We start from the raw sequence: 21,435 nt of genomic DNA on the forward strand, positions 1-21,435 counted from the left end.
GCGTGTTAAAAAGGTGTGTGCCATCAATTAAGATAATACCAATAAAAAGTTGTTTCGAATTTTCCAGAAAGATTCTTTGGTGCATAAATAAATACCCTGAGTTTACGGAAAATCCCCAACATTTGAGTAAAAAGGAACTTTGTGATAAAGACACGAGCAACCCGGACACATTATGGAGACGGACTCGAAAACAACCATAGACCTAACGCGGGAAGGAGATTTGAGAAGCGCATGGAGGACGGTCGGAATCCAAATTTCCCGACTGCTCGAACGCTTATTTTCATTTGTGTGGAGTTCTACTTAACTTTTTTTTAAATTTTGTTTTGTTTTTGCCACCATGTCGTCAGACCGTGACATAAAGACGACGCCGAGAGGTTTTCACTGCACCCTGTGCAACGTCCACCTACCGAACAGTAAGTAACGTTGGCTAACTTCAGCCACATGCAAGTCTGCTGAAGTCCCTTTTTTTTTTTTTTTTTTTTTTCTCCCAGGCGGGTAAACCAACAGCACCGTGGTAGGAAAATACAAATCCAGACAACTAACTAAACTGATCAGGGAACAGCTACAACCTTTCTACAGAGAGTGAAACTGAAAACTGGATGTTGTTCCATAACCTTAATACCATGAATATTTCCCACCGTCTGCCATGTACACTCAGTTCATTTGCCATTTTTATTCGTAACTTTACAGCCAAATATCTACTACGTATTGTATTTGACGGCTGTAATTAGATGTGTTATTCTCCAAAAAACTACGGTAGGTCATATCATTTGTTGTGGTTGCTCATATTGTTTTGATGTTTTGCAGTGCCCAGCTTGGATCAGCATGTGAAAGGGCGGAAGCATCAGACTCTGAGCACCGTGAGAGACACCAGGAAGACCCAGGAGGCGCACAGTGTGTTCGTCAGCGGCATCAAGCCGGACGTCTCTCAGTCTGACGTCGTGGAGTACTTCCAGCAGTTCGGGGCTGTCGCCGAGGTTATCATGGACAAAGACAAGGTCGGACGGCCGCACACGGGTGACGTATCGCTTACCGTGAAGCGATTTCCCGAGTACGGCGTCGGAACGTGCCGGGACGTCCGGGGAAGTGGCTGGTGGTCTGACAAGCCGTGTGTTTTCTCCGCCCTCACAGGGTCTGTATGCCATCGTGCTGTTCAGCGAGAGCGAGAGCATACAAGCAGCTCTGTCCCGTGCCGAGCACCAGCTTAAAGGCCTGAAGCTGCGCGTTAAACCTCGGGAGAAGAAGGAGTTCAAGTTGATTCCCAAGAAGAAGAACGACCCGCAGAACCTCCAACAAGTGTTTGACCGGCTCAAACCTGAGCTGTGTCAGCTGGTGTCTGTAAGCATCCTCTTATAGATATGGCAGACCGACTTGGTTGTAGGGCTGCTAATGGAGCCTTCAGAGTCTTAAGTGTCAGTTTAGGTCCAAACTACAGTTTATTTTATTTATTTTTTTTATCATACCGTGACTTGTTCTTTACATGCAAGCAGTTTTGGACATTTGTGTTAAAAACCAGATAAACTTTATGCACTGACAAACGTCAAACAGTAGAATCGATGAGCTTGTTTCTAATACGCACGTTTGTTATCTTTGTCGACGAGAATAAACGAGCATAGTTTAACATCGTTGTTATTCAGGTGTCTCGCAAACAAAAGAGCTCTCGTGTCCTTTTTTTTTTTTTTTCTCCTCCAGGTGGAGGCGCAGATGCACTTCATTGTTGAGCGATTTCAGCTGGGAGAAAACGAAAACAAGGCCCGAGGGTTGCTGGTTCAACTCCTGCAAGAGGTTTTCGTCGAGTTTTTTCCAGGTGACCTCCGAAAGTTGACGCGTGTCTTTCATAACGATTACAGTGTAAAAGGTTGTCTCGTATTTGACGCTGCGTTTGGACGGGTTGCAGACAGCCAGATTCTGCCATTTGGTTCATCTGTGAACAAGTTCGGCATCCACTCCTGTGACCTCGACCTGTTCCTTGACCTAGAAAACACCCAAGTGTTCCAGGCCCGTGCCAAGTCCACCTCAGAACAGGTCTGATATTTGTACACACACACACACAGGAAGTGGTGGCTTTTGACCTCAATGTTCAGCAAAAATGAGGCGCATTTTATACCTCCTTTTCTAATTACCTCTCTCTCTCCAGGCAGGAGAAGGGATGTCAGACGATGGCCGCTCTGAAGACTCCATCCTGTCTGACATTGACCTGTCCACTGCGTCTCCAGCTGAGGTTCTGGAGCTCGTGGCAACGATACTCAAACGCTGCGTCCCCAGCGTGCACAAAGTCCACGTGGTCACCAGCGCTCGTCTCCCTGTAGTCAAGTTCCATCACCGCGAGCTGAACCTGCAGGGGGACATCACCGTTAACAACAGGTCAGCGGAGGACTTTCAGGATATCTTCGATTACTGTTTGGTTTTCTCTCATCCCGTGTGCATCTCTCACCAGACTCGCGGTAAGGAACACCCGCTTCCTCCAGCTGTGTTCGGGGATGGAGGACAGACTGAGGCCTCTGGTGTACACCGTCCGCTACTGGGCCAAGCAGAAGCAGCTTGCCGGTAGGATGCAGTCACTTCAAATAGATGCGTTTTTGAACATGGAATTTTGTGTGTTTTAGTTGCCTGTGCATCCAGGTCGTCGTTTCATTATTTTTTTTTCGGTCAACAGACGTCAGTAGATCTTCACTTTTCCTCTTTACGATCACACTGATATCTGAACGCACTGATTTGCGATGTCTTTTACCACCCTGTTATGTGCAAATCAAGACGGAAAACGCGCAGCTGCTTTTTGAGGCAGGCGATGTCTCCCGGTAGAGAATAAAACCCTAATCAGAGTTCTTCTTTGGAGAACGCACTAATTACCTTTACGTCTGGCCTGCATCTTCCCCGTTCCCTTTGAACTGCAGCTTTCATCAAGGCACTCTGTGCAGAGCGATGAGCGGAGCACGGCGAGATCAGCGGCACGTAAGGTCGCTGTCGTAATTCTAAATTACAAACGCGTAGTGCCAACAAAAAAAACCACAAATAATGACAGAGGAAATGATTGCGTTTCATAAATGCGCTTTCCAACGTCCTCTATCAAAGACATCGCTTCGCAACTGCAGCATATGAATCGATGCCTGAAGCAGTGCTGCGGTTTACAATACATCCATCCAATCACCACGTTAACCGCAGCGACATTCAGGTTACGGGAGTCTCCGTCCATCCTCGCTCGTAAGCAAACAGGTGAACGGGGAAATCATTTTTGTATCGCCAACCCCACGCTCCGAAATGCCTTTCATACCGTTACAAAGATCTTTTCACTGTTGATCGTATCGTAAATATTCAACCGCAAGGACATGTTCTCATCACGATCCCCGGCCACGCTGGCGTTGTGCCGTGCAGGCAATCCCAGCGGCGCCGGTCCTCTTCTCAACAACTACGCTCTGACACTGCTGATCATCTTCTTCATGCAAAACTGCGAGCCTCCCGTCCTGCCCACGGTGGAGCAGCTCAAACGCATGGCCTGTAAGTGCTGCATCGCTCCTTTGTTCAAAAGGCCTCACAGGAACATTATTGTACACTGAACCTACTTGCAAGTTTTACACTCGTCGTGTCGAGGAACATCACGTCAATATTGAGCTCTCACTGATTTCTTTGAACTGTCCTTTTTCTGGGACAGAATGAGTGTAAAACATACATCGTTAATAATAAGAAAAAAAAAAAAAAAAAGGTTTGGTGCACACAGTTTCATTTTTGTTTTTCTGAAATGAACACAGGATCAAAAATATACATACACTCGGGTTATTATTTTTCTTCTGCGGAGAAACTCGGACAGTTCATTCCTCCTCCAACAAGACTGGACCGCTTGTAATTTTTTACAGCAAAATGAACATTAGTCGGGGATTTTAGTTGGTCTATATTTTAATGTTCCACATATTTCACTTTTTCTTGTAAGGATTGACAATATTAAAGACATTGAAATTATTTTCAGATTTCCATGATTTTAATTTGCCTTTTTTTTTTTGCCGCGACTTCAATTACACGCCGTTTGTCAACCTTTGATAATAACCTCCCGGCAGGTGAGGAGGAGGAGTGCGTCCTTGAAGGCTGGAACTGCACCTTCCCCAGTCAGCCCATTGCTGTGCCCCCCTGCAAGAACACGCAGGACCTCTGTAAGTAATTCAAAAAAAGAAAACGGAAAATGTATTGTAAGGCTGGGTGATACGGTCCTAAGATAATATCAAAGATATTTCTGGGTATCTCTGCGGTGACGATATTCGAAATATATTTTATTATTAATGCGAGAACAATATATCGCAACAAAATAGAGATGGGTCGTGATTTGTGAATTTTTCAGATAGAAACTAGGATGGAATAGTTTGAGACTATCATCTTGTCGTATTTGCCTCGACTCTTTACTGGTAGTAATGTTACTCCTGCCAGCAGGTGGCGGTAATGCACCAAAAAGCTGTTTGCCAACTGCCGATAAATGACAAAAGGAGAAGAACACTTACTACGAGGCGCCAGTAAAACGTGTAGCGCTGTGAGATTAGACACAATACGAGGTTTTGTTATCATATTAGAAATTGTACCGATAAGCTATGGCATGTGTCATTTTCTCCAAGTAAGAGAATTGCGTTTATTGGGTCGAGACTTCCTGTGACATCATTGCTTGTAATCCAGCTCCTTCTTGAATCTTAGATGTGACTTCATCTTAACGTTCTTAAATGCCGTGTCACCATCACATCACGGGTGTGTGTGTTTCCTGTACGCAGGCACCCTGCTCGCTGGCTTCTTCACCTTCTACGCCAACTTTGATTTTGCCAGCAGCGTCATATCTCTTCGGGAGGGACGGGCACTCCCGATCACAGATTTTCTCAGTCAGAAAATAGAAGAGGAGTTGATGCAAGAGGAACAACCTACCAAGGCCCATCACCACAGTCCCAAACTGGGCCCCCTAAACCTCTTGGACCCTTTTGAGCTCTCCCACAACGTAGCTGGAAACCTGAACGAACGCTCTCAGCGCAGTTTCCAGAAGGAGTGCCAGGAGGCTGAGAAGTACTGCCGCAGCCTGCAGTACCAGCGCAAATCCACCAAGGGGAAGTCATGGGGGCTGGTGCGCTTATTTACCCCACACGGGGAAGTCCGGCATACCAAAACGGAGCAGCTGACCATCAGCATCCCCTTCAAATCGGCATCGCTCCCCAAAGTGCTGCGTAATCAGCTGCAAGCTGCTGGAGATGATTTCCGGCCGCTGTGGTTCCAGAAGGTTTGCTCCGCTGTGGAGGGAGTGTTGAAAACTGTTCTCAAGTGTGACCTCGCTCCCTCCACCGACGCCGTATTCGGGGAGGATTCAGCTGTTGCTGCGGAGGAAATAGAAACTCCATCAGCTTCCCTCCGATCGTCAGCAAGCGACAGTTTTGACAGTGTTGAGTTTCCGAATGAAACCAGCCCTTCAGGTGCGGCTGTCGCCGGTGCAAAGAGGCCGATGTCTTCCGACAGCGATGCTTCTGTGTCGCCTCGAAGCAAAAAGCCAAGAATGGCAAACAGGGGAAAGTCCGAAGTCCCTCACTGGATCTGTGTGCAGAAGCACATGGTGTGGGCCGGCAGGAGAAAAGTGAGAAGGGAGCTGATCAAAGATACGGACTCGATGCCAGAGGGTAGCTGCACGGAGCTGGAGTCCCAGGTCACCGCTTACATCACTGAAAAAGAGCAGGCGCTCAAGGTCCCCGTGGAGTTCAGGGTTCAGCCCCAGATGGTGGGTGGGACAGAAAGCACGAAGGCTGTGCTCAAGTTGGAGCCAACCAGCGACGAGACGGGAATCTTTCAAGACTTCTTTCATTTCCTGGAAGCTTTCTTACCCAAGATGGTCGAGACATTGTTGGAGAAAGAAGTGGACAGTGCTTAACATCTCTTTGGATGAGAGATGCCATTACTTCTCCAAAAGTGAACCCTTGAGAGTCGAACATAAAGAGCCAGTACTGCGGCTTAAATTAACCAGCCGTCTCTTATTCAATTGTAAATATGGATGTCCAGTTTGTAATTGTTCTCATTTATACTGTATGTTTGTACCTCTGCGTTCTTTGGTGTTTCGTAATAAGATGTTCTGATTAAGCCTGCTTTTAAGTTGGAGAGAGATGTCTTTTGTTTTAGAACATTTCTGTTTCCAATAATCCTCTTAAATGATGAAACTTTAGAGTTCGCCTTCGTTGGGATCTGATGGCGTTTTCAAACGAATAAAAGCTTTCGCAAAACACTTCCAGGACCATATGTAACAATTTTTTGGGCCTTCAAGAATCAAGTCCATTTAAATTAAAGCGTTACTTTTACATCAAAAAGTCAGGAATTGTCGTTTAACCATGGGGGTCTGCGCTTTTGATTCCACTTGTTTTGCCGTTGACCAGAAAGAGGATGTTGAGCCGAGCTTTTCTCCAGTCAGGTCTTCGCTCAGACGACTGAGACAGATGAGAGTAATTACTCAGGCAGGCAGACTGCTTTATTACAGCAAGACAAGCTGGAGCTGAGGGATGCACAGAGCTCCGGTGTGCTGATTAACATCATTCATCTCACTTTTAAAGGGAAATACAGATGACCAGCTGGTTAGATAAAGCTGTGGAGTATGGTGACGGCTGTGATGATAAAGCGCTTTAAGATGACATGCAGCGTGGTAATCTGACACGGGTTCACGTTGCTGATTGGATGTTTGTTGTTCACAATATATTCTTTGGAAGTAATACGGAAAAAAAAAAAGCCCATATACTAAAGGTAGTCTTTTTAAAGCTTGTTTATTTTTTTAATATAAGATTCAGGCCGAGATATCTCAACTATTTATTGGATTGTTTGGAAGTGTTCTAGAGACGACTGATGACTTCTAGCTCCTCCTCGAGCTTTTACATTTGTGGTTTTGAATGAAATATCGTTCACGACAACACGCGATGATGTAAGGTTGTCAATTTGTCAGTTGCACTCCTTTGGCAAGATGTTCCGAAACTACCGAAGGGAAAATATTTCAACGGCTAATTGGAAGGACGACCATGAAATCTGGTTCCCCCCCCCAACCCCCCCGAGTTACAACAGCTGGTAAACCTTTCATCTGCTATCGTCTGGTCAACATTTCACCATTTGTAATACTTTGGTTTGTGACTAAATAACCTTGCAAAAGTGATGACATCCCCTTTCAGATCCCCTCCTGTTCCCAGGGTCGTGTGTATGCTGGATTTATAGGCCTTTAGGCCATAATGGGGGAACATGACAATGGGTCCTATTATCCAAAGATCATACGTTCACAGGGTCCCATGTCCCCCACCTCTGAGCACATGTATACACCCGTATTTATACTTACTATGACCCTGATAACGCACCCTTCCCATCAGCCCTAGCTGTATTGCTTATTAGAAAACGTCAGCTTGCTAACGTGCTGAACAGATGGCAAACATACCTGAGCAACATTTTTGAACATGTTAGCATGCTCGCATGAGGAGTTGGCTCACAGCGCTGCTGCACAGCCTGACGAGAGATGCTCGCTGTTTGTCTCGTTTCTTTTTGTTTTGCGTTTTTCTTGTCTGAAACACCCGACTGTATTTGTGTTTTTGATGGCGCATGACTTGAAACATCAGCCGCCATCTTTCACTGACACTCTAGGCCTCCCCAGCACCACCCTCCCTTTGTTTTCAAAAGTGCTCCTGATATACGACCGCTCACACACACACACACACACACACACACCTCTAAGCCAGAGAATTAGAAGTGATTGATTTCAAAACGGTAAGTGTCTTTGCTCTCGGCCAAAAACAAGAAAACCAGCCGTTAGCAGTGACTCCGATAAGACTCATACGAGCCATTTTCTTCAGGTTTCCCTTCACCAAGAAAAGCAATCTGTTGTGAAGTCTTTGTAAAAAAAAATAAATAAAATAAAATAGACGGCAACATAGGCAGTCATGGATGTCAATGAGATTGTTTCATTAGTTATTGATGACCAACCGGTTACAGGGAGCTCATTTGCTTGTAATTACTCCAAGAATTGACTCTGGTATCTATTTGTACGTGCCCTGGCTTCGTTAGACTGTGAAGCCCATTCTTTATTTAGATTCTCCCATGTTTGGTGTAATTGGTGTCCATTGGGAAGAAATCCCCGAGAGACCTGAAATCTCTACAGCTGTGGGCATTATCAGTTGTTTACAATCTGTTGTGAGTCACATCTAGTATGACGCCATATTGTTTGTCGTGTGTACATTTCTGTCATATCTAGGAAACGGCCCTCAAGACTGATTGTATGTCTAATGCTCTGTTGTAGTCAGTATTTTATCCCCTTGCCCTCCGTAATCAACAGGTTTTGTTTTTTTTAAATCTATAACTCATTGACTTCCTTAATTCAGAAATTGAGACCATGATCTGTGTTAAATCATCAACCTCTCCCGAGACCTCTCACCCCCGTGTCGTCATCCATCTGAGTTACCTGAGGCTGCCGCCGCCGGCTCGCTCACGAACACATCAGTTGTTGGGATATCGCTGTCATTGGTCAGCTCTGCTTTCCAAAAAAAAAAAAAGACGAACGGTTGAAGTGATGCTGCTGTTGGCGGAGTAGCGTCGATCCTCTGGGGGGGAGGAAAGGGGATCACGTGAGCCATCGTTGTTTTCAAAAGCAAATTAGAAGCCTTGACTTGTGTGCTCATTGTTTAGGACTGACATGAGACATGAAGAAGCTTATCTGTTAATGCTACTGTCAGAAAAGTGTGCAACATGAAGGACACGTGTTTGGTCGCTCCTCGTCAACGGTGCCTCTGACCGACCCTCGGCGGCCTCTTTTAGAGCCACTTGTGCTCATGAATTACCACACTGTGGTAGTGGGCAGCAACCAACCCCCCGTTTTGTCTCTTGAGCTGCGCAAACAGACCCGGCTGCCTGAAAAGCACTTTGTTCATATTAGTGGCGCCCCCACTCTGGAGATAAGGCTAAATAAAAGTGCATAATCATTTCCCCCTTTCTGTCTGTGATGGCAGGAAGGAGGCAGACTTTCTCCTGGGAGATTGCTCTTACACCAGAATGGACTTTTGTGCATGTGTGTGTGCGTAATCGTCCTATTTGGACTACACGGCATGTGCGATGCAAATGGATATGCAGGTGGTTTTACTACCTAAAGTGAAGACGGGGGTGCAGGAGAAAAGCTTTTACAGTTAAATCTGGAGAGTACACGTAGATGCCTGCAGATTTCCGACATTGGGACCTGCTAACAAAGTGTTTTAACAACATATCTTTCCTAACAAAGTCATCTCTGGCACCGGCAACGCTAGAAAAAGTTGGTAAAAGTGAATAGATGGGAGAAAAAAGTTTTGAAAATCATTGGAATCCCACCGGTCCTATTATCTCGGCCTTTATGGGCAGCTCAAATACTTCTCCCCTATGCAGGGGCCCGAACTACTCTTCAGGAGTGCATTAGCTGGGGTTTACTGGACCGTGAAAACTTAAACTGCCTGCCCTGTCTGTTATCGGGGGGGGGGGGGGGGGGGGGGGGGGGGGCTGCGACATTCTTAGTGTTTACCTGCAAACACTGGAGAAAGCTAATGAGTTTGTCTTGTAGATATGGTTGTTTCTTGCCATTGGCTTTTATGGGTCGGAGAGAAAATACAGAGGTTGATTACTGCAGTAGAATTAACTGAATGTTCACGGTAGCCACCGTCAGCTGGGGGGGGAAATGGGTGATCACCAGGAAGAGGACAAATATCAGCTTCCCTCTATGGGAGACCATTTATTCATAATGCAATCACTTTTAGCTAACCGCCCCCCTCCCAACCTATCAACTTGTTAAAAGCCATCATTTTCCAATTTAGATTACATTTTGACTATTTTGCATTGAATTGAACATCACTGAGTATAAAAACTGCACTGCACTAATTGTCCCTCAGTATCACTTTGAATTATTGTACAATAATTTCTCCGAAATGATCAGCGCAATCAATGTTGTAATACCGCAACCCACTTACAGCCTTTGTGGCGTTGTCATATACACTTTAATTGCTTGGTTTTTTTTGTCCACAGCTCGGTGGAGGCTGTCAGCTGGGATTTATGCCTGAATCAGGTTGTGTTTTTGACAAGGGCTTAGGGACAGACAAAGGGAAAACCGTTGTTTTTTACGACTCTATAAACAGCATGAGAGGTGTTGTCATCGCTTCCCTTGGGATCCCAGTTGAACAACACGCACGTATAGCAAGCTCTTCTGGTCGATGGCACCTTGACAGTTTCATCGATTTATACAATATGCCTTTAAAATATCACGAAGGCTTTTTTTTTTTTTTTTCCCCCCCTGTATATTCTCTAGTTGGGCAGTATTGTTCTCTTCCTGTATCTTCCAACATGATATGAAAGCACTCTCTTGACATTGACCTTGTCTTGGTAGCCTCGTGGCTGAATTCATACCATACAATTCAACTTCCTTTGTTCAATCTAGGCGAGAAATCTTTGTTGAATCTCTCCGTCGTGTTTCTCACTTTGTTTGTTTTTCGCACTTTTATAATTCGTAATTGTATTTCTATGTATAATTTGCAGTTTTCTCAAGTGCGGAGTAAAATTGCAGCTAGCAGGGCCCCAAACGCCGATATTACGCGAGTATATCGAGTTTTTCTCATTCTGAAATACAGATTTGAATAATTTCACTCTTTACCATCTTGAACCAAAGACACCGAGGGGTTGATTCATTAAAATACAAAAGTTAATTATTGTGGCTTCCTGATTAAAAACAACCACATTACTCGTCCTCCTTGCTATCACACAAACATGCAAACTGTGAACAAATTCAATTTTCCACTGAAAGCGTTACAATCTCCACAGTCCCTTCTGGCTCCCTTATGAAATCACTCAATGAATGAGCAGTAAGTTGTAGATTATATTAATACATTGCAGTACATAACAATTTTCCTTCAAAGAACAGCTATAAATCACCATCTTTCCCAAAATTTCAAACTATCCCTTTAACGGTAAACTTGACATGGAGTTGGAGTTATCCCCTTCATTCATGGCAGAACAGAGTTTCTAAAGTATCAATATTAAAACTCACTCCCATCGTACTTCGATTGTAGAGGCAGTGAACAGATTACATATGATGAATGAAATAATACCCCCCCCCCCCCCATTTCCTAGTTAAACGATAAAAAGTGCACAAATATATATGGTTCCTTTTGATATGACATAAAATCATCCACACATCTCTGTACACACACCCTCAACATGCACGCACACACTGAAAAGAGATTGCAGTGGCACTGTTGAGTAAATGGTGCCTTCAGGCGTCATGAACAGAACAGTAGACCGTGAAGATCCAAGATAAACAGGAGCTGCTGCGGCGGTCATAAATGTGACCAATTACATTAGAGTGAGTCTCAGCACTTCATACCTGAAAGGTATCTGTGTACACAACGTCTTTGTGCCGGTGCTCATGTCATATGAGCGTCATCGGTCCACGTCCACGTCCACCCCCCCCCAAAACCTCTGTGGGGATTTGATTTTGAAACAGGTACGGGGTAAATAATTGTGATGTTTGATCCACCAACACCTCGCTGAATCATTTAATTTAATCACTGGAGAATAACTGCCCTGAAAATGATTTTCCCTGAAGCAGACGGCTGCTGCTATTTTCATGTGACTGTGAGACAAAATAGCATTGATCTGTGGCCAGCGCGGCCTATGACCTCCACCTCCAGGCCATACTAAAGGCTTCATCACCATTTGAATAATACATGCTGGAGTGATGAGTGCCCGCCTTTATTCTTTAAAGAAATAAAATCGGACTCCCCAAAATCTTAAATCAAAGCATGTCTGTGTTTTGAAAAATGTAGTGTGCCATGTTTAAATATTCTGATTATATATGACAAGTGTTCTGTGGACTGTAATATCTGTCATATGTGCTCCCCGCTGTTAAACTGGAAAGCAAGGCCAGTCATCTCCGTCTCTCTCTGTATTGTTGTGATGCACTGGTTTCTTTAAAGTGCTGCGCAGGTCATTATTTCAAGCATGAAGGGCCTGCTGTATTATTTTCTGATTGCCGGCGTATTGTACTTTCTGAAGTCCTACAAGCATGAAGAGTGCGAGGCATTTGAAAGGTAGATGAGAGACGTGTAATGTCGGCTTTCTGGGCTGAGGACAGCTGCCTTTAAAGTGGCGAGGAAGCGGGTACGTGTGTGTGTGTGTGTGTGTGTGTGTGTGTGTGGTGGGGGGGTGTTCGTCGTGTTGAAACGACATTAAAAAAAAAAATCCACACTTTTTTTCCCCAGTTTTTTTTTAAAAATAATAACAGCTGGTTCAATTACTCAATAACTCATTCATTTAGAGCTACGCAATTCACCACAGTAAACATCCACGAGACACAAATTAAAACTTAAGCCCGAAAAATGTGAAATCAGTTTTATTTCCGTTCCAAATAAACTTCAGGATGAAAGTCAAAAACCTCATGCCAGAATCTGTGAACTTTAAGTGTCCACCAGCTTTTAATTACTTTGCACGCAGCTGCTGAAGCGAGGGGTGTGGTTAACTGTCACTCGGTGCGCATCAGGTATCCATCCACACTATATAATCCTGTGGACTGAGAGGAGAGAAACAAGACAGGAGCACCACCGAGGTGACAACAACAGGAGGCAAGTCAAACAGTAAGTTCTCTTACTTTTGTATTGCATCTTGAATTTGTAACCCCTATATGTTGTTTTTTTTATTTGCCTGTTGGTTCATTTATGTGCAATTTTATCTCAGTGAACATATTGTCATATCATTTGGGGAATACTTTGAGTGCATTTTGTGTATAATTTAAGTGAAACAGAAACATCATGAAATTATATTTTGGCTTCATTAAAAGTTAATCTACAAAGGGAAATCGACGAAGGCAAATCAACTCCTCAGATGGCCAACGTGCTCAGATCGTGGATGATGCTCGCAGCGCTCGTCGTTTGCCTGCTGGTGTGTTTGAGCACTTTCGCGGACGCCTACCCCCCCAAACCGGAGAGCCCCGGGGGCAACGCTTCACCGGAGGAGTGGGCCAAATACCACTCGGCGGTCAGGCATTATGTCAACCTCATCACCAGACAGAGGTGAGTCGGGGAGGTTCACGAAACTCAATTTAAACGCAGACATTTACTTGTCCTTCACTTTATTGAGGCTATTTTAGTTGAGAAAATAATCAAGGAAATGCAGGAAAAAAACGAATTCCTAGGGTGCTCATCCATCATGGTTTGCGTAACGGTCTCTCCTCGGAGCCCTGTCGGGTTTGTGAGTTTAATCAACTCTTAAATCAGCTAATGTGTCATGTAGAAAAACTGAACAAGAAGGGCGAATAAATGCTGAACAGCTTGCAGTGATTTGTTATCTTTTCATGCCTTGTTAGGGTAGACAGGCGGTCCCCTTTCCTTGTGTCTATGTGAGGGTTGAAAATCTCAGATTTAAGGACAAGATTGCCCTCCTTCTCTCACATAAGGCGTCTTTAACACCTTAAATCAGGAGTTTCCAGAAGCAGGTTAAGAGTCCAGAGTCTTGTTACAATATATTCCCACGCTTCTTAGAAGAGGAAATAATGAGGCAGGAGACTGGAGGTGCCCCCCGAATCTTGTAATACACATAGTGGAACATCAGACATGCCTTATCATTTCCTTATATTTCTCGCCGGGTGAAAATCAAGACTGAATCGTGACAGGATATGTTGTACTTACATGGTGGGGGATTCCTGTTTCTGTGTGTTACTGTTTCTGTGGTGGAAGCTGTAGTCTTTATATAAACCCTCCTCTGTAATTAAACAGGCTGGATCTGTCATTGCTCTCAAAGGACTGTGTAATATACGGTGCAGCCCCTCATGCCCTCAAAACAAAGGCAGTTTTACTGTTCAGTGGCCAGACATTGATTTTTAGTAAAGACTTCAAAAGATAAGAGTCAATGGAGATTTGTGCTTTTGCCTTAAAGCTGGGCGGTGAACTTGAAAATCCTCCTTTAAGCTCTGATAATTGCACATCTGACTGGTGATTGTGCTGCAGAGATTGAGAAGAGAAACACAAGACTCGACAGGCTGTATGCTGCTGACCTGCCTCCGTGATTCTTGGAAGAAATTACCCTTATTTGAAATTCATAGCGAGGCCGAAGGGTTCACACCAGAGCACTTGTGAAATGCTGACTCCGTACGGCATTATCACGTGACTAATATTAAATATCATTACATTCGTGGTGTTTGATTTTCTCCAGGTACGGGAAGAGATCAACCCCCCGAGCAGGCGGTGGCATGGCTGCTGTTTGGTGGAGATTCAAGCCCGGACTCTGAATCACGGTGAGAGAAACACGAGCATACGCGCAGTATCATCTCTATAGGCCTAAAAAATATCTGAAAATCTAGCTGTGATTTTATGCTAAATATGATAACTGACGGTGTGTTGTGTGCCCAAAATTGGAGACACATTTTCAAGGTGAAAAAGTCCCTGAAATAACTGAGCAAAGGAATACATAATAAGTGCAAAGAAACCCTGATGACGTTGCAGGTTCACTGGCCAATATCCAATATTCAATAAATGCCCCATTACCACAATGAGGAGGAGGAGGAGGAGGAGGAGGAAGGGTCAGATGGGTCACACTCATGGTCGCCACTGATTTTCAAAATTTAAGAGGTCCTTATATATAAAGGGGGAACACGCACTTTAATGACCTAAAATTAATTAAATATACACAGCCCTGCTAATATTGTTCTCATTTATTATCGAATTATATACAGCTTCAGTTCTTGCTGTGTCTCTCGAGCCCTGTAATTGTTTTTTAACTGAGTATTAATAAGCTTCTTATCTTCTATTTTGACACCAGAGCTGATAGTCTGTCGGAGCTATTGTTCATCACACGTTGAGATATAATGTCATGTAAATAAACTGATTTCATCTCTTTTCTTACAGCCAGGACTACGTTGATCCGTGGTAAATCAGCCCAACGTTAACCCTTCCACACATTTCCTGACGCTTCGATTAACACAACAATCAAAACCATTCTCAACAGACAACCTGCACTGGACTTTGTGACCCTATATATGTAATTATTTAATGTGCATGCAAATCTCTCTCTCTCTTTGTATTTGTCTGACTTTCAGTCGCTTACAACGTATTTGTTCAAAGATGTAAATAATTTGTATCGACATCAATCAATTTACGATAAAGATCTGACTGTAATAAAAGTATTACATAGACACACTTGGGCTTTTGTTATTGTCTTCCATCGTAAATAAAGCCAACTGTACCTACACCTCCGTTGCCACCAGATGTCACCATATCCCCGGGAAACGTCCATTTGGTAAATTAGCCTGGCTCGTTTGCTGCTCCTGCACGGGGTTCGTATCGTCGGGCAGCTTGACAGCCTCATTCAACTTCACGCAGGGCGACGACGAACAACAAAAGACTCGTTTGTTTACCGCCCGGACACCCCTCGCGCGACGGCATCGGCGCGCATTACGGCAGCCAACTTGGCTTTCAATCAATGGAGCTGCTCGGAACAGCGAGCGAGCCGCTTTGGGGAAGGTGTCGTTAAAGATAGCGGTTCGTGTGGGTAGCTGGCGGCTCCCGGTGTGCTGAAAAGTGACCGCATCGGAGGAACGCTGCGAGGCGAACCGGTGTCGATAGCTCAGACCCCCTTGCTGCGTCCTCAGACCGGGGAGACGTCTGGATAAAGGTGACCGAGCAGGTGAGCTCCTGAACCTTTCCCGTTTTTCACGGACGTGGTGTTTTTTTTTTTTTTTTTTTTTTTTTTTTTAGTTTACGTCGGTGGACAGCATTAACGCCGTTTCAACGCAAACGTAAGTCCCACCTTCTCCACAAGCCGGGGGGGTGGCTGCTGCCGCGGTCAGATATTAATTCATTAAAATGTGCTTAATTTCACGTGTCACGCGCGTCACCCTTTTGAATTACCCTTCAATTCACTTATTGCTGAGCCTCGTGGAGCTCGAGGCGACGCACGTTCAGCGCGAGAGCGCTACCTCCACCGCGAGCTCGTGCGCCTTATTTTTTTTAAATTTATTTTTTTTGCCTCAGCCTCTGTCCACGAGCAATTATGAACCAGCCTAATTACCCTCGGTCTATTTGAACCTGTGCAACAGTCAGGTGACAAGTAAATACGCTGCGGTCTCTATGACAACCCGACTCGGAATAATTGTCGTCTGTTGTTACAATTTGGTGTTGAAATGTAATCAATGTTGGTAAAAAAAAAAAATAATTATAATAATAAAAAATAAAAAAAGACGAGTGGACGTCATGCACCTGTTCGTTGTCACTGCGCATGTCCACACATTCGAGGATGTGCACAGATGTTTGAGCGCGCGGGGACCAACAGGAGGGCAGGTCGCCTCCTGATGTGCATGACATGTAGAAATATTTAAAGAATAGGTCTACAGTATTTTCCCGGCCTTTATTCCCGGTGACTACATGTATGATATATGCCAATGATAAACATGATAACTACATTAAATTAAACGAGTGTAATTATCAATATTGATGTCAATTTCAAGAAAAAAGAGACAAAACGAACAAAAAACAGACAACATATTACACTTACAGCTCTGAAAGAAAAACAGAGACTCAAATATACCCTCCCAAAATAAAAAGAATAATATTTAATAATTAACAAAAACCTGCTTTTAATATTTTGTGATATTTATAGTTACAGCATGACCCAGTTCTTCATTCAGGAGAATATTTCCAATATACCTAGACCTTAAATATTTGCTAATCTCAGTTTGCTTTTAAGAGCATGTTGTTGTCTTTCTAGTTTCATACATTCTGCCATATTTCTTAGCATATTATCACCTTCAAAATTGGCTTAATAATTGTTTTTTTTTTCTCTTTAAGATCCAATGGCTGACATTAGTTGTTGTTCTTCAACAATTTGCGCTCAGAATAAGAAAATATGAAATGCCTTTGGATTGGTGGTGACACCGATATAATTGAATTCCCATAGGTCGGATAAGATTTTAAATTTCTTATTGTCTTGTGTGGCAGAAATGGTTGAATCGGCACTTTGAGGTGAGGTCATTATACTGCAGATGAAGTATTTGAATGGTCCAGGTGTTTTCAGTGGTGATAAGAGATGCACGGTCGTGTTTGCGAGTCTTCGGGTAGCAGATACCTGCAGAGCAACGTGAAGTACACGCTGTGCTGTTTGTGGTTTGTACAGAAGATTGAAGGTCTGTTACAGTAAAGCATGACTTCAGTTTACATGCAGATATGTTTTATCACTTCGAAAACCAGGCTGTTGTGTATCTCCGTGTTTGACTGGTGGGAGTTTAATGTTGTGAGTTTAGTGAGAATCATTTTTTTTTTTGAAAGACTGTTCTCGACAAAACGGGTGGATGAGATCCGTGGTGGTTCCCATTTTTTTTTTTTTTAAAAAGGTGGATCGGAGAGTGTGCTCCAACTATCGGCGTATCGCACTACTCAGCCTCCCGGGCAAAGCTTATGCCAGGGTGCTGGAAAGGAGGCTCCGACCGATTGTCGAACCTCGGATTCAAGAGGAGCAGTGCGGATTCCGTCCCCGGTCGTGGAACGGTGGACCAGATCTTTACCCCCAAAAGACTACTGGAGGGGTCCTGGTTTTTGTGGGGGGGGTGCCGGAGTCGTTGGAACGGGCCATCCGGTCTCTATACAGCCGCAGTAGGAGCTGAGTTTGCATTCTCGGCAATAAGTCAGACTCGTTTCCAGTGGGTGTTGGCCTCCGCCAGGGCTGCCCTTTGTCATCAATCCTGTTTGTGACCTTCACGGACAGGATATCTTGGCCCAGCCGGGGGGAGGAGCACGTCGGGTTCGGGGGTCTCGGGATCGCCTCTCCGCTGTTTGCAGATGATGTGGTCCCGTTGGCCTCTTCAGACCTCCCGCACTCACCGGGGCGGTTTGCAGTCGTGTGCGAAGAGGCGGGGATGAGTGTTAGCAACTCCAAATCTGAGGCCATGGTGCTCTGCCAGAAACCGGCGGATTGCTCCCTCCAGGTGCGAACGGAGTGGCCCGCCCCAAGCGAAGGAGTTTAAGTATCTCGGGGTCGTGGTCACGAGCGAGGGGAGGATGGGGCGGGAGATCGACAGGCGGATCGGTGCGGCTGTAGCAGTAAAACAGGCGCTGCACCGGGCCGTGTTGGTTTTGGTGAATTTACCGGTCGATCTATGTTTTCCGACCCTCGCCGGTGGTCACGAGCTCTGGGTCGTGATCGAAACAACGAGATCGCGTCTACAGGCGGCTGAAATGAGTTTCCGCCGCAGGGTGGCCCGGCTCAGCCTTAGAGACGGTAGAGAGGGTAAGGAGCTCGGACACCAAGAGGGAACTCGGAGGAGAGCCGCTACTCCTTCGCGTCGAAAGGAGTCAGCTGAGGTGGTTCAGGCATCTGATCAGGATCCTCCTGGGCGCCTTCCTCTGGAGGTTTTCTGGGCACGCCCAACTGGCAGGAGACCCCGGGGGAAGACCCCAGGACACGCTGGAGGGATTATATATTCCATCTGGCCTGGGAACACGTTGGGATCCCCCAAGATGAGCTGTAAATGTTGTGGGGGAGAGGGAAGTCTGCTTGCTTGGCCTGCTGCCACCGTGACCCGATCCCGGATAAGTGGAAAACAATGGATGGATGGACAGATCGACCTATTCTCTTTGGCAAAAGTGCACGGGTGAAGACTCCTTCACACAAATGAACTGACTGAGTCTGGGAATTGTTATTTTTGAGGAGTTTTTTTTTTTTTTTTTAATCTATTATCATGATTATTTTTTTTTTTTTATCTATTATTACAGTTTCTCTAAAAGCTCCACACTTTATAGCCACTTATAACAAAATGAAAGTCGCTCTGTTGGATGTTTCATATCAAACTACAGTCAGATAGGTCTCATTTCAAAGAGCTCTTTGACTGGGATTAAAAAAACTTCCACCTTCCACTGTCAGTTTCTGTTTTTGAAGCTTTACCATAAATCTCTGTGCTTTTGACAGTTTTGGGGGATTGGCTATAAGATCAGCAGGTCTGCCTCTACCTCGACAGAATCGTTTCGTAAGCACCTCCATGAGAACTCTGCTTCTAATGGGTCTCTGTGGACTTTGAACATTTGTCCTTCACTCTAAATTATTTCTGCGAGATTTGAATACATTTTGTTTCAGACATTAAATTGGATCAGATCAGGGGGACAAAAATGGTAGCCTGATGGCGTCAACAATGTGACCATGTCTGAACCTCAAAGTAATACATACTTGCCATTAAATTAATACAAATCCTTTTGGTTACAGAAAGATTCAAACAGCTACCCCTGTGTTTGCCCCCGACCAGATCTCATTATACACAAGAAGTTATTTGATGTGACATACAGAATATTCTTAACAAGAAAACCCTTCGATGGTGCCTGACTATGACGCTGTTCGGTTTGACGGGCTGAGTGATAAATTATTGCGTCAGCCAGGAATTCTAATCAACTGTAGCAGGCTGAGGGAAAGCAACAGGACTCATCCACTCTCCATCCCACAGGGAGATTAATCAGGAGTGGTTCGACATCTTTTCCCCAATGTCTGCGGTGCCATTCATAAAAGTGACCTGCTCATTACTCCCTCGCCTGCCAGCTACCCCCCCCCCCCCCCCCCCCCCTCACAGATCTCCATATGCGGCATTAAAGTGACGACTGCATACTTTCATTTTCTGTGTACTGGCTTTATGTCAGGACTTTTTTTTTTTATTTATTTTTTTTTATATACAAACATGACTTTTCATCTCGCACCACCAGTACTTTAAAGTGTTCTCTTAAAGTGAAATATCTCAACTTCTACAAGACGATGAGACCAAAATGTTGACCTTGGTGATCCCCGACTTTTCGCGTGGTTCCACCCCGAGTTTAACGTTTGGAAAGTCAACAGTTTTGGATTAATTGCAATGAAACGAGGTACAAACCTTTACATTGTCTGCAGGATGGATGGTAAAAACGTTGGTGATCCCCCGACTTTAGCCTCAGCTGTGCTTGTGTGGCTCGTACTGGTGCAGTGTTTTACTTACATACTGAGCATTGCGAGTTTGAGACCTGCTAAACATCTATGTTGGCGTTGCTATCGTGAGCTTGTTGGCATGAAGCTGCAAAAACCTCAGCAGTTTGCCACCCTCGTTTGGCAATCAACAGGGACGTCACCCATTGGTTTGTGAACAGGCGTAATGAAGCCACGGGCTCTGATATCGGCCGTCGTCATCTTGCCAGTTAACAACGCCGAAATAACTTGTGGAAAAAAATGTATGGACTTTGTATTTGATGAAAGAAGTTGAATGGGGGTCTATGGAGCCGGAGGCTTTTTTGAGCCAACCTCTAACGGCAGTCTGTGGTATGGCAGCTTCCGCATCCGCCTTACTGTTCAAACCCGTGAGCGATGTCCACCCCGCAACATTCACAAACCTGCCAGACAATGTAACATCTCCACAGCAATGAGTCTCTGTACTTTTGTCATAGCCGGATATACCGGATACAACGGAATACTCTGTCCGTTTATGCAAATTTGTAGCTACACTGTGCTGCGTGTTTAATATTTTGTATATCTCACCTACTATGATATGGTTTTAATCCATGCCAATATCAGCCAAATACATGGGCAAGATAATATGGCAGTGTTGGCTTAAAAGTGCAGATTGCTTTCTATTATTCAGGCCTTAACGTTTAGTGTCTCGAGAGAGAGAGAGAGAGAGAGAGAGAGAGAGAGAGAGAGAGAGAGAGAGAGATCTGAGTGACAGTGAAACACTGACATTCATATTCTTGATTTCAACATGGCTGCTCCCTCTGAAAAAAACGACAAAACGAGCAGAGAGTCTTTAATGAAATCCAGGCAGGGTTGTGATTGTAAACGCTCCCCCTGGGTAGCTCGCAGCACTTCGCCTCAGTCCCTTTACCGCTCTGTGATACATACTTGACATTTAATTCTAATTTCAGTCGATATGAGCAGATGGAAAAGGAGACGCACAACACTGAAGTGATCGGGATATACTAAATGTCTGGATTTCAAGTGATATCTAGTGATATGATGGTGATAAATTGTTCTCATGTTTTTAAAATCAAAACTTACTAAATCAGCATACAGAAAAAAAACATACCACAGAAAATATGATTAATTACAAAGGAGATAATGAACTTTGAGAATCACTCATGTGGCTTAAATGACCAATGAGTCCCAAAGCTGTTAGCTGATGGTTAATCATTATACAATTATATTTTTCAAGGCACATTTAGATAAAGTTTTATTATAGCTTCAAGCGCAATTTGTACGCTGGAAAAATACATCGTGTTCTTTTTCCATGCTGTTTATTCCCGCAGTCAAGCGGTAGTACACTGTGTGTATTAATATGCATGTGGGGAGCAGAGAACACTTTTATTTTGAAATCATTCAACCTTGCAGTACTCATCAGCTTTAAACTGCTTTCGAGTTTATCTTCTCCTTCAAAAGACCTCCACACTCTGCTGTGATTTGTAGAGGCATCAGGCTTCA

At 44.5% G+C, this 21,435-nt stretch overlaps 3 protein-coding genes and 1 long non-coding RNA gene across 6 annotated transcripts in view; 3 read left to right on the forward strand and 1 right to left on the reverse strand.

Annotated features, from left to right (window-relative positions):
• Positions 1–187: 187 nt before the first annotated feature.
• On the forward strand, positions 188–6,226 carry tut1 (terminal uridylyl transferase 1, U6 snRNA-specific). Of its 2 annotated transcripts, XM_069155887.1 has the most exons (10): positions 188–413; positions 808–998; positions 1,132–1,338; positions 1,693–1,807; positions 1,898–2,025; positions 2,138–2,364; positions 2,438–2,547; positions 3,373–3,495; positions 4,050–4,142; positions 4,746–6,226. In XM_069155887.1, exons 1-10 carry the CDS (start codon positions 338–340, stop codon positions 5,876–5,878), a joined length of 2,403 nt encoding a protein of 800 aa, XP_069011988.1. In that variant the 5' UTR covers positions 188–337; the 3' UTR covers positions 5,879–6,226. The 2 variants fall into 2 exon arrangements, with proteins under 2 accessions (XP_069011988.1, XP_069011989.1); XM_069155888.1 differs by lacking the exon at positions 3,373–3,495.
• On the reverse strand, positions 1,801–15,295 carry LOC138202131 (uncharacterized). Its single transcript, XR_011178630.1, has 3 exons — positions 15,209–15,295; positions 8,426–8,564; positions 1,801–2,335 (listed from the first exon to the last, which is right to left on the reverse strand). It is a non-coding gene; the product is annotated as an uncharacterized lncRNA (long non-coding RNA).
• Positions 12,573–15,139, forward strand: pyyb (peptide YYb). Its single transcript, XM_069155895.1, is given in 5 exon segments — positions 12,573–12,605; positions 12,809–13,040; positions 14,179–14,197; positions 14,199–14,260; positions 14,871–15,139. Coding segments are annotated over 4 exon segments (294 nt in total). The 5' UTR covers positions 12,573–12,605; positions 12,809–12,852; the 3' UTR covers positions 14,896–15,139.
• A 71-nt stretch (positions 15,296–15,366) lies between the features above and the next one.
• The window catches only part of mpp2b (MAGUK p55 scaffold protein 2b), a 41,477-nt gene continuing 35,408 nt past the window's right edge, over positions 15,367–21,435 (forward strand). The window contains exon 1 of one of the 2 annotated variants that reach the window (XM_069155890.1): positions 15,367–15,648. The gene's annotated coding sequence lies outside the window, so the exon portion shown is untranslated. Of the gene's footprint in view, positions 15,649–15,711; positions 15,761–21,435 lie in introns of those variants that run through there. The other variant, XM_069155892.1, reaches the window with a different exon arrangement.

Source organism: Embiotoca jacksoni, unplaced genomic scaffold, assembly GCF_022577435.1.
Source record: "Embiotoca jacksoni isolate LCO1_2020_lvr unplaced genomic scaffold, fEmbJac1.0.p SCAF_20, whole genome shotgun sequence".
Taxonomy (NCBI): Eukaryota; Metazoa; Chordata; class Actinopteri; family Embiotocidae; genus Embiotoca; species Embiotoca jacksoni.